General features: G+C 40.2%; 1 protein-coding gene across 1 annotated transcript in view; it reads left to right on the top strand.

The window, feature by feature from the left end:
- The window catches only part of OTOA (otoancorin), an 87752-nt gene that overhangs the window by 8245 nt on the left and 62146 nt on the right, over positions 1-17361 (top strand). Inside the window, 1 exon segment of the mRNA XM_018565664.1 lies at positions 17311-17338. Coding sequence (XP_018421166.1) covers positions 17311-17338 — 28 coding nt within the window.

Genomic DNA, 17361 nt, shown 5'->3' with positions numbered 1-17361 from the left:
GGGAGTGTCGGATGAACGGATGATCCGACACTCTCGGCGCAGAGATGGGGGGCCCGCTGGCCGCTGGGTACCGATCCGGCGCTGGGACTGTGCTGGGCCCCCTAGAGGGCCGAGGCCCCTGGTGCGGGCCGCACCGCCTGCACCGGCGGTAGTTCCGCCACTGGCTTTGTCAACCACTCAACTACCTCCTTCATGTGCTTTAAGCTAGAAATATATAGACATTCCCTACCTCAGGATGCAACAAGTATCCGCTGTGGACCCCAAGATATAAAAAAGCTCTAGAAAGCTCTAGAAAAAAATATAAACAAATATTTTGTTCTTTTTTTAACCTAGCAGAAAATATAACAATGGCTATGAAATAAAAAAAACAATAGAAACAACAACCAAAAAAAACTTGGGGGGTTGGTCAGCTGCCAAACAGCAACAACAGTTGTTGCTGATACACACATAAGTGTCGTCCTAAAAAGAACTGTTGGGTCTCTAATCTGTGAACATAGGGAGTACACAGGGAGAATGTGTGGCCCACCACACTGCAATTCACAGTTATGTAGCGCAAGATAGCACAGTATAGCACTATACAGCAACTAACTCCCCCTATACAGACTGTTATCTCTCCCTAAACTACTACACACAATGACAAATGGCTGCTGAGAATCCAACCTTTTACAGTGAGGTGTTGGCTTACTTACACCTTCCCCTTTTTTGGCCCTTCTAAGCCATTTGACCTAATTTCAAAGGCCAGTAAGTGCATTAATGGTAGTTAGTTGCTATGGCAGCAAAAATCCATATTAGTTGCGGGCTTTATCTCAAACCCATGCCCAATCTGAACCTCATTTATCCTTTACGTTTACCCTTTTCCCATTAAACTAAATTGTATGCAAAACCAAAACCATATTTTTTTGTTTTGTATAGAGTAGGGAATGGTTAAAATTCCTGTCAATATTCCTGCCATCTCATTTGGGTGTCTTAAGCTGGCCGTACACCTTACAACCATCGTCTTGTGATGGTTGTAAGCTAATTAAAAGCTTGTACGATCTGCCCATCTTGGACAGGCAGATCGTACTTGCGATCATAGCAAGCCCGCCCCGCTGAGGGGAGGGCTTCCGATGACTGCAATGCTAAGCGGGCATTTGTTTTACGAGCACGCCACAAACCCGCCGAAAATCGTATGATTTTCGGCCGGTTTTCAAAAGACGTGCGACCGTACAGTAGAAACAGTCACTTACTCTCCCTTCCTGACCAGTAGACACAAAAGGATATCTCTCCAAAGTGAGGGAAATCTTCTCTTGGACAGTTGTCACCAGGACAGGTATCCCTATAGGAAGATTTCCCTTCTATTCCTTTTCTGGTGACAACATAGAAATTTGAATATCCTCTTACTTTCAGTCCCAGTGATAATGGTCATCAGGATAAACTTAAAGGGTAAATCCCCCCAGCTGGGACATTATCAGCAAAAAAATCCTGATAGAGGTCCTACTCTATTGAAATTATTGAAAACTTTTGGTAATACACATGATGTTAATTATCCCTTTTTCCCCAGTTTGAGCCTGCAGGAATTGTCCCATAACACCTTATAAAAAAAAAAAGTATATAGACATAGCTTTAACAGAGAGTCCAGTGGATGTTCAATACTGCTGCAGCTACAAACACACCTGTGTCATTCAGCTTCATGCTGAGGCTGTAATGGGATCGCTAGCTGCATTGTAAAAATAACTCCCTTGGCCCACATTATGTTGCTGCTTACGCCACTGACCTTATTACAGAGAAAGCAACATTTTCTGCTGTTTCAGGATCTGCTGTACAGCGTATTCAGCTGTTGCAGAAACTACAAACTAGCTGTGCGGAGAAAGGTAAGTTTATGTATTGTAATTTCTTTGTATTGTACTAAAAATCCCTTGGAGCATTCCTGAACGTATTAAAAGGTCAGTCTTATCAAAAGTGACATTTTGCTCATAGGTAACTGTTGTAAGTTATTTCAACCATTGGCTTTTCTATGTTTCTCAGAGGCTTCGACTACAAGGTCTCACAACCAAAGTTCCAGACCCTACCCCAGCTGCAGTCATTTCAAGGTTTAGTAAATAATTCTCACTTCACCTGCTGCATTCTCCATGAATAGAACAGCATAAGTAAAACCCCACTGCCATGATTACTTTGCTCCAATCTAATTACCATGAATGGAAATATTAGCTAAATGAAGAGTGACCTTTAAATAACAGTGCAAAGTGCAGTGAAATTCTGTTAACCACAGTAATTAATTAAAAAAACACTTTCATTATCATTGATTCTAAGCTGCAGAACGCTGAATTAATAGGTGATGTGGTTTATGATTGCAAGTCATTGTGAGAGCAATTGAGTTTACAAAACCAATGCTGTTCATGCCTCGGGATTGTGGTTTTAGGTAGGCAATCTATATAGAGTATAAACTGCTAATACAGTGCAGACAATACATATATAATTGCTTAATTAATCTCTCTCTCTAAATATTTTACCCTCCCCCCAATGTTAATTAAAGCACTTACCTTAAATGATGTTTCCTAATCCGATCTTCTTCTTTCCTGTTCTTTTCATCTGTCCCTCCAGCGCTGCGGCGGGTCTCCGATCCAGCGCTGACTCCTCTGTCCTTGTCCACTGTCCTCTGTCCACTTCCTGTCCCACGGTGTCTGCATGCGGGTGCACGCGTCCATATACTTACCTTGTGTCTCTCCTCGTCTCCCGGCCGAAAATGTGAACTGCATTCAATGCCTGTTAAAGAGGAACAGAACAGTGGAAGTTGTGCTTATGAAAAGGCAGGCAGAGGGTAAAGGACTAGTCACAAGCATTGTCTGTGGTCTCTCTGCAGCTGATTTTATTCCCACTACTGACTTACCATGCCATGTTTTGAGTCTTTTTGTTAAGTGGCCATCTTGGTAGAGGCAGGCCTTTGCTTCCTCATGTCAAAGCCTCCAGCAAAGAGAACAGTAAGCAGCACAATAGTGACATCACCAAATCTCACTCCAAACCTCCTGAGACTAGCAGTAAGAGGCAGGAGTGCCTTATAGCTCACACTGCAGATATACAGCTAGGAGACTATTGTGATACACACTAGGAGCTTGATTTTGGAATCAATGGGTACTGTAAACATATCATATAATGTATAACAATTGGTATTTCTTACCCACTGTGGAATACATTTATCAACTCAGCAAAGCACTGCAAACAAGGAGCAGCAATATATGCTATATATGACTGCTTTAGTATAAGCTTACACACGTGCACATCAATCCCATCTCTGTTGCTCAAAACTAGTACCATGCTAAAGTAAGAAATTCAGCTGCCCTATGCAGTGCCTTACGTGGGAACAACTCCTCCTATTTAAACCTGTATGTTTGCCGGGCCCCTCAGTATTCGGGTGGACCCTATCACTACCTCGATCATCTCGACGGGCGAACCTACTACACAGCGATAATTGTCATTTTGTTTAACTCTAGAGCTGTGCCCCTTCCAATATAGGCTGTACTCCCCTGCATCACGTGCTGTACGCTGTAATCTCATGTTCCCACTGTCATAGCAAACATTTCATGTTATGTTAAAATCAATAAAAATCTTTGATTTAATAAAAAAAAAAAATTCAGCTGCCCAATTTTGATTTGCTTATTTGTAGTGCTAAAATCAGTGGCAAATAATTGCAAAGCTGTTCAGCTGAGCCTCTAGGATTGCAAATGTACACACCATGTTGCAAATCCATTGCTAAATAAGAAGCACCCTGATTTTTACTTGACATGATCCTGATGTTTTCTGTATAAATTTCACTCTGCAAGTTTACACAGATGATGCAACAAAATTAAAGATAAGCAAAGTAGGTTCTGTATTTGTATAGCTCCAACCTATTTTGCAGTGGTTTGTAGAATACAAGGAACCATTCACATCAGTGCCTGTCTCGTAGATGCTTAAAGTCTATTGTTCCAGACACACACACACATTCACAGTCCAGGGTCAGTTTGGGGGGAAGCCAATTATCCTCTTAGGTTTTTGATTGTAGGAAAACAAAAGCTGTACCCGCCCCCTCCCCCGTCCGTTCCGCCAGTCAGCGCTGTCGCATTGGAGCGGGGGGAATCCAGCCCCTGTCACGGCAGAGAGTGACAGGATCGAGAGGTGAGCGAACGCCGGTATGTGTTCGCTCACCTCCCGATCTACTGAGCCGACCTGTGACAGTCTCATTGTCACAGGTTGGCTAGAACTATGAGGTGAGTGAAAAGCACTCACCTCATAGTTCTCCTTTAAAGCCAATGTATCAGTAAGATTATAAAGCAGCATGAATAAATTCCTGAGATGTTACAATATACGGCAACAGTATTCTTTTCCAGGAAAACTCTACCTTGTATCATTAAAAAGCAGTCCTACAGCTCCAGGCAAGTAATGATCCCTAGGCCGAGAGTTTTAATCTGGGAGAATGGTGGCATCGGTCTGCTGCAAGCAGGCACAAGAATTTCCTTATTTCCACCTCCAACAGTGATCACTCTAACTGTAACATTTCATATTGTAGCAAGTCCAAAGAAACGAGGGAACCCATCTTTCTGAGACTACAAGTGTACTCACAGCCAAAAACATAACGTCTACTTAAAGGGCGACTGAACTCTGTAAGCTTTCTGTGTCCAGAAAGGTCATAGGGGGAAATGATTAGACACCGGCATTGCCTGTGTTCTCCCTGCAGCTGATCCTTTCCCCATTGCTGACTTATCAAGTCTTGTTCTGCACTGTGTCTCTGTGTGAAGGTGGCCATCTTAGCAGACATAGGGCCTTTCTTTCCCCATGTCAGGGCTTCCAGCAAGGAGAACAGTGAGTAGCAAAGTAGTGACATCACCAAAACTCACTTCAAATCTACTGAGGTTAGCAGTCACAGGCAGCAGTGCCTCTCACAAAGTAGACATACAGCTATGAGGCTGCAGGCACTTGAGTGCCTAGGTACACTCACATACTAGAATGTGCACTACTATTGTTCAGGAAGATTTCAAGACAATTTTCAGGATTCTGCTTAGACACAATTAACAGCTCCCTTAAAATACATAACAAATCACATTTTGAGTTCATGTCCACTTTAGCCAGCGCCAGAAATTTAGTATGTCTCACAAAGTAGACATACAGCTATGAGCCTGCAGGCACTGGAGTGGCTAAGTACACTCACATACTAGAATGTGCACTACTATTGTTCAGGAAGATTTCAAGACAATTTTCAGGATTCTGCTTAGACACAATTAACAGCTCCCTTAAAATACATAACAAATCACATTTTGAGTTCATGTCCACTTTAGCCAGCGCCAGAAATTTAGTATGTCTCACAAAGTAGACATACAGCTATGAGCCTGCAGGCACTGGAGTGGCTAAGTACACTCACATACTAGAATGTGCACTACTATTGTTCAGGAAGATTTCAAGACAATTTTCAGGATTCTGCTTAGACACAATTAACAGCTCCCTTAAAATACATAACAAATTACTTTTTGAGTTCAAGTCCACTTTGGGCAGCGCCAGAAATTTAGTCTAGAAAGTAGATGCTAACCCAGGATTTAGCCTGAAGATGGTGCCCGGCTCCTGGTGAGAAATGAAGGTGAAAATATTGTTGGTATCATGTACCATGACATCCTTGAGAAATAATAAGCACATTATTTAGCATGCATGCACTTAACATGATAAAATATATATACCGTATATTACGCTAAGTCCAGTTTGAAGCCAGAACCATAGTGGTACGAGCACTAAATGCTTAGCCATTGTGCCCCAGATGTGAACATCATCAAATGTTCTCTCCATTACTGTTTAATACTGCTCTATTCAATTATACAAAAGAGCCATATTAATTAAAAAGCCAGAACCATAGTGGTACGAGCATGAAATGCTTAGCCTTTGTGCCCCATATGCGAACATCATCAAATGCACTCTCCATTACTGCTTAATACTGCTCTATTAAATTATATAAAAGAGCCTTATCAATTTAAAAAAACAAAGTTATTTTAATGTATTCTTTTTCCATGAGGTAAACTTAATCATTTTTATTCTGCATTCACAATGCAACCTTGGGAGGAAGGAAAGGTGAAAACATAACAAAGTGTATTATTAAATGGTTCAGTTGGTTTATTGAATTCAAATTGAAATTGCATTAAAGTGAAAGTTTTATAACGAAACAAATATAACAATGTGACAGTATGCAAAATTCTACAAATTTGATCTATTTAGCCAGTAAAAATGAAAAGACCCATAAATGTCCAGGGTGACTATTCTCGATTTGATTTACACTAGCAATAATCATGTTATTATTGTGGGAGTTAAATGAGTGATAGCATTAGTAAGCACGGTTATGGGAATGAGGTCTTTTTTTAGATTGCATACATTTTGAAGCATACTTGAAAATCTAGGACTGTCCCCTTTTTTCTATAGAACATACAGAATATGTCCCATCTGAAGTATATAAGCATATGATATTAATAATACAAGTGGGCAGAACTTTTATCTTTTACTTTAATGTGAATGGTTATTTTATGGCTAGGATTTGGGTAGCATTAGAGTAACAGTGGCTGCCCTGTATATGAATGCCCAACCCAAGTCCTCCCCCCTTTTAGAGAGGCTTATTTGCATATGTTTCCTGGGAAGAATTACAAAAATGTTCTGTACTATGAAAGAACTCTAGTGATGCAACATGTACCTTTATTTTATTAATTTCTATTCACCACAGCAGTGTTGTGGTGCATTGGTTTGTGTTGCAACACACTGCACTGAAAAAAGTCATGCATGCTGGAGCTTATTTCTTTGCCTTGTGTATGCATTGGGACTGCCCTGGTCAAGGTTGCCTGTGCAGCACCAACTCATTGTGTGGGAACAAGTCTTTAAATACTAGAAAACCATCTTTGAAACTGCACTTACCTGAAGTAAAATTATGTTGGATTCATCCTCTGTGTGTTATTCAAGAGTTGAGCTGCTTGGGGATTCTGCCAATTCAGCAAGTGACCATACTGTCCTAGCAGACTGTGTTAAAGGAGGTATCCCATTGCACATGTTGGCATTTGAAACAAAACAGTAAGAAGATGTATTTATAAAGCCTTCTACACACTACAGCGCTATCTGTTGTGAAGTTTTACCTGTTCCTCAGTATGGACATGGTCTTTGTCTGCACACATGCAGCATTACAGATTTTGGGATCTAATAATAATTCACTCTGTTTCTGAAGCAACTGCAGATCAGATTATAGTCTGCTGTTTTACTTAAATGTGTCTGAGCTTGTTCATTAGAAGCAAATCTTTTTACAGTTTGGAAAACTGATATTGCTGTGGTGTGATAGACTGTATTAGATTCCAGAACTGCCCAAACACCTGTTTTCGGCATAACCCATGACTAGACACAAATAAAGCAAGGATCTGTACATTTATTCAAGATAGACCCTCAACATAAAGCTGATTTGCAACAGGTAGACACCTCTGGTAGGTCCAAATACACAGTATCACTACAAATGTTAAATCCCAGTGGAATCCCCCTAGGGGACTCAGTGCCTTGTGCACTTGGTCCCGTTCTGATTCGTGCTGCTGTTGCTGAGCAATATAGTCGGCAGGTTGCCTTCCCTCTCACAGCTTTCTGTCCCCACTGCTAGCAAGGAGATGACGTTTTATTTAGGACTGAGTAAAAAGCCATAGCATTGCATTCACAGGTATGAGTAGATAAAGCTGCAGATAATTCTTACAGTCCTCAATAGCTAAGCGTTATAAGGTAGTGAAGTACACCATTCAGATGAATAAGGTATATTTAAAAATATTCGCAATGGGAATATCTGCAAACATTCGTTCTGTGTGGATGTATGCCAAAACAAATGTTCTTTAGTTCTTTCTTTTCAATGGAATGTACTGTATTTTTGAATGTTTTTTTTCATGTAATATCACATTATTGCTACTAGATGGCACTGAGGAGCATAGAAAATAAATATTTTCTTTCCCACGCTCCTTAACTTCATCTAGTGCCCATATTGTGATATTACATGATAACATTTAAAAATGAATTTATCTTGTAATAAAAATAACTAAAGAAAGGTAATTTTGGCATGTATTTGCACAGAGTGAATGTTCACAGATATTCGCAGTGCCAGCTCCCTGCAAATTGGTTATATAATAACGCTTGTATCTCTCTCTATGTTTCTGATTCCATAAGTATGGTTATGATTGTGTCTCTGCAGACAGGTTTACTTTTTAAAGATAATTCATTCAAGCTTTTTTTTTAGTAGTTAATTTTTCCTGAAATGTGCCCAAATTTGTAGCCCGCACTGACCACCTGGAGCCCGCACTGACCGTCTGGAGCCCTCACTGACCAAAAGTATCACTGATCACCTGTAGCCCGCACTGACCACCTGGAGCCCTCACTGACCGTCTGGAGCCCTCACTGACCGCCTGGAGCCTGCACTGACCGTCTGAGAGTCCGATCTGACCACCTGGAGCCCGCACTGACCACCTGAGAGCCTGCGCTGGCCGCCTAAGAATTTGAACAGCCTCCTGAGAGCTTGCACAGCCCCCCTAAACCCCACAAAGCTCTCCTGAGACCCTGGAGACATCAGGCCATGAACCCGGAGCAACACAGACTATGTAGCTTCATATTATTCTGCATTGCTGTATAAAGTATTGCTGGGATTTGTAGTCCTCTATAACTGATAGTATTATTCTGCAGTGCTTTACAATGCATTGCTGGGATTTGTAGTCCTCTATAGATGATGGTATTATTCTGCAGTGCTTTACAATGCATTACTGGGATTTGTAGTCCTCTAAAGATGAAGGTATTATTCTGCAGTGCTTTACAATGCATTGCTGGGATTTGTAGCCCTCTATAGCTGATGGTATTATTCTGTGTAGCAAGTAAGTTGCGCTCGGTCTGAGTAAATGTGAATTTCGGAGTGTGATTAAACAATCTCTCAATTCAAAGGGAAATAATAAACTATGTGCAAATACCTGGAGTCAATATCTCGGCATGTGACAGTGAAATGTAACAATGTTAAAATAAATTGTGAAAGTATCAATCACAGCCCGGTGTATCGTCTAGTGTTTCTGTGTGCTAAGCGCACTCAATGTAGCCAAACAAACACTCTGATGTTATGACCATCTATCAGGAAACTTTTTTTACAATACGTATATGAGTGACCAAATGTTATAAACTTGCCATGTGTAAGGTCAATGCCGTGAGCAGAAAAAAGATTCAAATGTCCTAATCACAAAGTGAAAAACCTAAATATTATACACACACCTATATAGTGTCATATTAAAGAAATATTAAATATACAGTGCAACTCAGTGCGCTCTGATTCATCTCAAAGAAAGATACAAGGGGTTAGTAGTCTAAAATACTAGCAACAATATAACAAGCAGTCATTTCAAAGATTTTGCACTTTACATGAAATGGGATTAGAGCGGTTACTTTCCTTCTTTCAATGATGGTATTATTCTGCAGTGCTTTACAGTGCATTGCTGGGATTTGTAGCCCTCTATAGCTGATGGTATTATTCTGCAGTGCTTTACAATGTATTGATGGGATTTGTAGTCCTCTATAGCTGATGGTATTATTCTGCAGTCCTTTAAAATATTTTGATGGCATTTGTAGTCCTCTATAGCTGGTGGTATTCTGCATTGCTCTGTAATGCATTACTGGGATTTATAGTCCTTTATAGTTAGTGGTAATATTCTGCATTGCTGTATAATGTATTGCTGGGATTTGTAGTCCTCTATAGCTTGTGATATTTTGAATTTCTGTGTAAGGTATTACTGGGATTTGTAGTCCTCTATAGTTGGCAGTATTCTGCATTGTTGTATAATGTATTGCTAAGATTTTTAGTCTCTCTACAGCTTGGAGTCAGTGGCAGATCTACTAGGGTCGCAGCTGCATCCGGGCCCTGGAGCTCCACCACTGACTCCAACCTGTAGAGAGACTACAAATCACAGCCCGGAAGGAGGAAGAGAGCCCCGGTGACCATCACGCCTGTGATGCTCTTAATCCGGCCCTGAATACAGGTAACAAATGTTTAATATGTCTATGATTATTACTTTCTAGTCATGATATTTATGTAGAACAGTGCATATGCCTTTTGTGTGCTTCTTTAGGGAGGCAGTACCAAAAGTCGTTTCTTGAAGGGAAGAAAACTGCCCTAGGGGAGAAAAATGATAATTCCAGCCCTGGCTGCACAAAAGGATACAGTTAAAAAGACACCTTTGAGTTTCTTTAATAAACCGATAAACAGGAATAAAGTGATTTTTTTTTGTAAACTTCCCTTTCCTTGTCTTCTGTTTGAAAAGCTCCCTACCTTAGAAAAATGTTGGTGGCAGTGCAAAATAGGAGAGAGTTTCTGTGTGGATGCTTTGTGGGGCCTCTTGTCAGAGCTGGATTTATGCTTGCCCTCTCTTACCCCAGTCTACTGGCTAGCCTGTAGGTATACAGTAATTACACTATTCCATCAGAAGAAACGTACAAACCGGAGAGAGACATCAACAATGAAGACCTAATTGGACTGCACTAACAGGCATGGTGGAAATATGGAAGATTTTATCATACATGAAAATGTGTTCCTGACAACATAATAATGTGAGTGGCTGTGTGCTGTCCCTACACCCCTTCTGCCTTGGCATACGTTGGCAATGTAGGAATCCTGTCCTGCTTAGTTTACTGCAAAAGGAAATGCAAAGCATGCTGTGCTAAATAAAATAATTGGATTGTAAGATCTTCACACATTCCTAGTTCTTAAAAAATCAAGGAAAATACACTGAAAGGACGTATTGCTTTACAGTCTCTTCTATTAGTGTTGTATTTTCTTTACACTTACAGCTATTCTCTTTATTTTAGGATGAACGCGGAAGTGAAGCTTTGTCTCTTGTTGGCATTTCTCAATCAGCAAAGTACTACAGCTGCCCAGAATTCCTTTGTTCCAGGTACCCAAAGAAAAGTCTGTCAAAATCTGTACTATCTGATTTCTGCTGAGCAGGGTCACCTGTGGGCCACAGCAGCCTGGACTCAGCAATGTTCATTGCAAAATGTTTATAAAGCTGTAACGTCAATGAAAATCAGGCAACCTGGTGCCTGAATACAACTTTCAATTACTTTTCATGCATCATGGGATTCCAAAAGACATAGGGTGCTTTGTTACTGTAGTACTAAAGGCAAGGCGTTTTTACCTTAATGCATTTTCTGCCTTAAGGTAAAAAACACCCAGTACCTTTCTATAACCCCTGTCCCGCCCCTCTTCCCCCACTTACATGTGGTCGCTTGTCTCCCCCACCGGGACCAGGAAGATACATGGAAATGGCGTTCCCTGAACTTCCTGGTGCTGGGGGGCGGTACTGAGGGTAGAGGAGTGATAGGCTCCTTCTTCTGACAGTCAAACTGCGACTGTGAGAGCGGGGTGTGTGGCATGCCGCATGCTGTGTGTGTCTATGGTTGTAATCTTTCCCCACGCTCCCCAAACTTAAAACAAAAGTTTTGGCTATAGGTACACTTTAAATAACCCCAAACATGTCTATTATTAGTCCTGATGAAGGAGACGCAGGTCCCCGAAATGTATTGGCGTTTCTTTAACCTTCAACAAATATTCCAACCTGATGGAGGGGAGCGCTCTTTCTCCATAAAATATTTAAAAACATCCTGGCTGCAGTAAGGCTTTAGGATTGCATCATACACAATATGATTATCATTATTTTATTTTTTATTCTAAGTAGTAATGTAATATGTATAGGGTTTTGCTTGTATCTGCCTTTGGTTTTGCTTTTGAGGTACATTTTTACAATGAAATACGCATGTAGATTTTAGAATGGGAAAAGCCAAAGCAAGTTGTCTCAAAGAAGAAAAAAACTATGTATGAGGAATGCTAACATGGTTATACAGGTGAAACTCAAATAATTAGAATATCGTGCAAAGTTCATTTATTTCACTAATGCATTTAAAAGGTGAAACTAATATATGAGATAGACTCATTACATGCAAAGCAAGATAGTTCAAGCCGTGATTTGTCATTAGTAGTCTAAAATACTAGCAACAATATAACAAGCAGTCATTTCAAAGATTTTGCACTTTACATGAAATGGGATTAGAGCGGTTACTTTCCTTCTTTCAATGATGGTATTATTCTGCAGTGCTTTACAGTGCATTGCTGGGATTTGTAGCCCTCTATAGCTGATGGTATTATTCTGCAGTGCTTTACAATGTATTGATGGGATTTGTAGTCCTCTATAGCTGATGGTATTATTCTGCAGTCCTTTAAAATATTTTGATGGCATTTGTAGTCCTCTATAGCTGGTGGTATTCTGCATTGCTCTGTAATGCATTACTGGGATTTATAGTCCTTTATAGTTAGTGGTAATATTCTGCATTGCTGTATAATGTATTGCTGGGATTTGTAGTCCTCTATAGCTTGTGATATTTTGAATTTCTGTGTAAGGTATTACTGGGATTTGTAGTCCTCTATAGTTGGCAGTATTCTGCATTGTTGTATAATGTATTGCTAAGATTTTTAGTCTCTCTACAGCTTGGAGTCAGTGGCAGATCTACTAGGGTCGCAGCTGCATCCGGGCCCTGGAGCTCCACCACTGACTCCAACCTGTAGAGAGACTACAAATCACAGCCCGGAAGGAGGAAGAGAGCCCCGGTGACCATCACGCCTGTGATGCTCTTAATCCGGCCCTGAATACAGGTAACAAATGTTTAATATGTCTATGATTATTACTTTCTAGTCATGATATTTATGTAGAACAGTGCATATGCCTTTTGTGTGCTTCTTTAGGGAGGCAGTACCAAAAGTCGTTTCTTGAAGGGAAGAAAACTGCCCTAGGGGAGAAAAATGATAATTCCAGCCCTGGCTGCACAAAAGGATACAGTTAAAAAGACACCTTTGAGTTTCTTTAATAAACCGATAAACAGGAATAAAGTGATTTTTTTTTGTAAACTTCCCTTTCCTTGTCTTCTGTTTGAAAAGCTCCCTACCTTAGAAAAATGTTGGTGGCAGTGCAAAATAGGAGAGAGTTTCTGTGTGGATGCTTTGTGGGGCCTCTTGTCAGAGCTGGATTTATGCTTGCCCTCTCTTACCCCAGTCTACTGGCTAGCCTGTAGGTATACAGTAATTACACTATTCCATCAGAAGAAACGTACAAACCGGAGAGAGACATCAACAATGAAGACCTAATTGGACTGCACTAACAGGCATGGTGGAAATATGGAAGATTTTATCATACATGAAAATGTGTTCCTGACAACATAATAATGTGAGTGGCTGTGTGCTGTCCCTACACCCCTTCTGCCTTGGCATACGTTGGCAATGTAGGAATCCTGTCCTGCTTAGTTTACTGCAAAAGGAAATGCAAAGCATGCTGTGCTAAATAAAATAATTGGATTGTAAGATCTTCACACATTCCTAGTTCTTAAAAAATCAAGGAAAATACACTGAAAGGACGTATTGCTTTACAGTCTCTTCTATTAGTGTTGTATTTTCTTTACACTTACAGCTATTCTCTTTATTTTAGGATGAACGCGGAAGTGAAGCTTTGTCTCTTGTTGGCATTTCTCAATCAGCAAAGTACTACAGCTGCCCAGAATTCCTTTGTTCCAGGTACCCAAAGAAAAGTCTGTCAAAATCTGTACTATCTGATTTCTGCTGAGCAGGGTCACCTGTGGGCCACAGCAGCCTGGACTCAGCAATGTTCATTGCAAAATGTTTATAAAGCTGTAACGTCAATGAAAATCAGGCAACCTGGTGCCTGAATACAACTTTCAATTACTTTTCATGCATCATGGGATTCCAAAAGACATAGGGTGCTTTGTTACTGTAGTACTAAAGGCAAGGCGTTTTTACCTTAATGCATTTTCTGCCTTAAGGTAAAAAACACCCAGTACCTTTCTATAACCCCTGTCCCGCCCCTCTTCCCCCACTTACATGTGGTCGCTTGTCTCCCCCACCGGGACCAGGAAGATACATGGAAATGGCGTTCCCTGAACTTCCTGGTGCTGGGGGGCGGTACTGAGGGTAGAGGAGTGATAGGCTCCTTCTTCTGACAGTCAAACTGCGACTGTGAGAGCGGGGTGTGTGGCATGCCGCATGCTGTGTGTGTCTATGGTTGTAATCTTTCCCCACGCTCCCCAAACTTAAAACAAAAGTTTTGGCTATAGGTACACTTTAAATAACCCCAAACATGTCTATTATTAGTCCTGATGAAGGAGACGCAGGTCCCCGAAATGTATTGGCGTTTCTTTAACCTTCAACAAATATTCCAACCTGATGGAGGGGAGCGCTCTTTCTCCATAAAATATTTAAAAACATCCTGGCTGCAGTAAGGCTTTAGGATTGCATCATACACAATATGATTATCATTATTTTATTTTTTATTCTAAGTAGTAATGTAATATGTATAGGGTTTTGCTTGTATCTGCCTTTGGTTTTGCTTTTGAGGTACATTTTTACAATGAAATACGCATGTAGATTTTAGAATGGGAAAAGCCAAAGCAAGTTGTCTCAAAGAAGAAAAAAACTATGTATGAGGAATGCTAACATGGTTATACAGGTGAAACTCAAATAATTAGAATATCGTGCAAAGTTCATTTATTTCACTAATGCATTTAAAAGGTGAAACTAATATATGAGATAGACTCATTACATGCAAAGCAAGATAGTTCAAGCCGTGATTTGTCATAATTGTGATGATTATGGCTTACAGCTCATGAAAACCCCAAGAACCCCAAATCCACAACCTCAAAAAAGTAGATTATTGCATGCAATCAATAAAACAAGGATTGTACATAGATCAATATCGGACCTCTGAAAAGTACAAGCATGCATATGTACTCAGTACTTGGTTTGGGCCCCTTTTGCAGCACTTACTGCAATTACTTTTGCATGATATTCTAATTATTCAAGTTTCACCTGTATTTTTCCTTTTTGCTTTACAGACTTACCTCCACAACTTTTGCAGGGACTGGTCAGTATTTTTCGTTCAGTTTTTACAACATTTTATTGAAAAGGCTGTATCCTTACATACTGTCTTTTTTCCTAGAATGAATTGATTAGCAGAAAATATTTGATTGGTAAGTTGATTTTTCAGATACTACATATACAATACCAGGCATCATTTAAATTGAAGTAATGTGATGTAAAGTCTATCTCTAGTGATAAGGAAACAAACAATCTCTTTAAAACAGTTATACCCATAACTCACAAATGAAGATGCTGTATTGCCACTGTCAACTTTTTATTGCTGTGTGTTTCCCTATTGGAAAGTGATGGGAAATCTTCCGTTGAGGACATACACAGCAATACAACCTGATACAACATGGTGCTGAGCAGTGGGCATGGCTATAGGAGTCATGGTTAAACAAAGCCCCAGTCTACTCAATACATAAACCATACACATACTGTATGGGCATTACTTCTACCTACAAATTATGCCTTAAAGTGGTACACGCTCAATCTTTTGTTAAAAATCAATCCAGATCAAACAAATACATATTGCCCAGCAAAGTAGTTATTTCTAATTAAATATTTTCCCAAGCACTTACAGTCATCATGTTTCCAAACAGCTAGCTTCAACTCTCAGCTCAACTTCTTGAACTACCTGTCCAGTGCAAGATCACAAGGGACAGAGCAGTCACCAGCAGCTGTTCATCTACTAACTTGGAGAAGGGAGAAAGAAAGAGGGAGGAAGGAGAAGGGAGGAGCAGGGAGCAGGGAACAGCTTGCTCTGCTGTGCCTGTGTGTTTGTGAAGACACAAACAGCTTACCAGCAGACATAAGGGTGATTCCATAGGACCCTGCAAGGGAAAGTAGCCACCCTAAAACAGGATATCAGGGCCAGTTATCAAGGGAACAGCTGATTTTACAGAATATTAAAAGTTTTAAACATCAAGGAGCAGCATCCATTGTAAGTGATTTAATCAGCATTTGAAATATCTTAAAAGCTATAGGTGCACAGAAATTAAATTATCAAAACTGAAGCCGAAATTAAAATAAAAAGGCAGAAACCGAAAATGTTTGTTTTTCTAACCTTTTCGCATTTTTTTATATTTTATTTGTATTTATTTTTTATAAACTTTTAATTTTTGCATATTTTATTTTTATTTATTGTTATAATTTAAACATTTTTTTATAAGCTATTGTACTCGTTCATCCTGCTACCTGTGTTTCTAGACCTGGCACGGTTAACTACTTGCTTTGGCTTCTGACCTCTGGCTCAGCTCTGACTACATCTTGGATTTACCTATTGTTTTGCTACTTTGTTTATTGTTGCTTTCAATAAACTCCTTTTATTAATTCTGGTTTCTTGGTCTCTGACACCCCTTATGTTGGTGGTCAGTGGTATAGTGCCCCCTTATAATGGTGGTCAGGGGTATAGTGGCCCCTTATGTTGGCAGTAGTCAGTGGTATAGTCCCCCCTCCCTTATATCAGTGGTCAGTGGTATAGTGCCCCCTTATGTCGGTGGTCAAGGGTATAGTGCCCCCTTATATCAATGGTCAGTGGTATAGAGCCCCCTTATGTCAGTGGTGCAGTGCCCCCTTATGTTGGTGGTCATTGTTATAGTCTCCCCTTATGTTAGTGGTCAGTGGTATAGTGCCTCCTTATAACGGTGGTTAGTGGTAAAGTGGCACTTTAAGTTAATGGGTAGTGGTAGTTTTGTACTCTTAGGTGCACCAGGTGCTGGGGTCTGACAATCGTATTGCTCTGACTGTGGTCACACACAGCATTAAAATCCTGCCAGAAAGTCTAACCCTTTCACCCTCTGACTGACTCCTGTGGACCAGAGTAATTTTTACCTTTCTAATATAGGCCTGTTTATTTGGCAATAATTCGGTTCTTATTTAAGATAACAAAGTAATACATATTTATTCGGGAAGTGTGAGGTGGGAAGCAGCATCCAAGAAGGTCAGAAAGTACTATACATGCTCTGCGTACTTCAATTTAATCTTTTGTTGTTGTGTGTAGCATGTTCAGTCTCCACAACTGGTTAATAATGAGATTTAACAATTTTGTCACATTGCAAGGCAATGTTAAATAAGAGCAGTAAGTCAGATCAAGAAACAGAAGGAAGTCAAATTGACTATAAGATTGCCGCTTGATTTTTATAATTCCTCCCTATGATGCTCTAAACCTGACCACTTCTTAATTGTGTGCTTTGAGACAGTTTCTGCCTCATCTACTATACCAAACCTGTTACAGACCATTGCAAACATGTCTCAGTTGGGTGGCCAGGATTGCAGGTGCAGGGATCGCTAGTGATAGATGAAAGAAAGCAGAATTTGCAATTGTCATGCATCTAAGCTGATATCCTTGATCTTTTTGTTCACAGGTTTTCTTCACATACTACAGTTTCAAAGGTAATAGTTTTCTTTTACAATAT

This window comes from Nanorana parkeri, unplaced genomic scaffold (assembly GCF_000935625.1).
Source record: "Nanorana parkeri isolate BGI_ZX_2015 unplaced genomic scaffold, ASM93562v1 scaffold3, whole genome shotgun sequence".
In the NCBI taxonomy this organism is placed as follows: Eukaryota; Metazoa; Chordata; class Amphibia; order Anura; family Dicroglossidae; genus Nanorana; species Nanorana parkeri.
The sequence above is the reverse complement of the archived record's forward strand: the minus strand, read 5'-3'. Positions and strand labels throughout refer to the sequence as shown.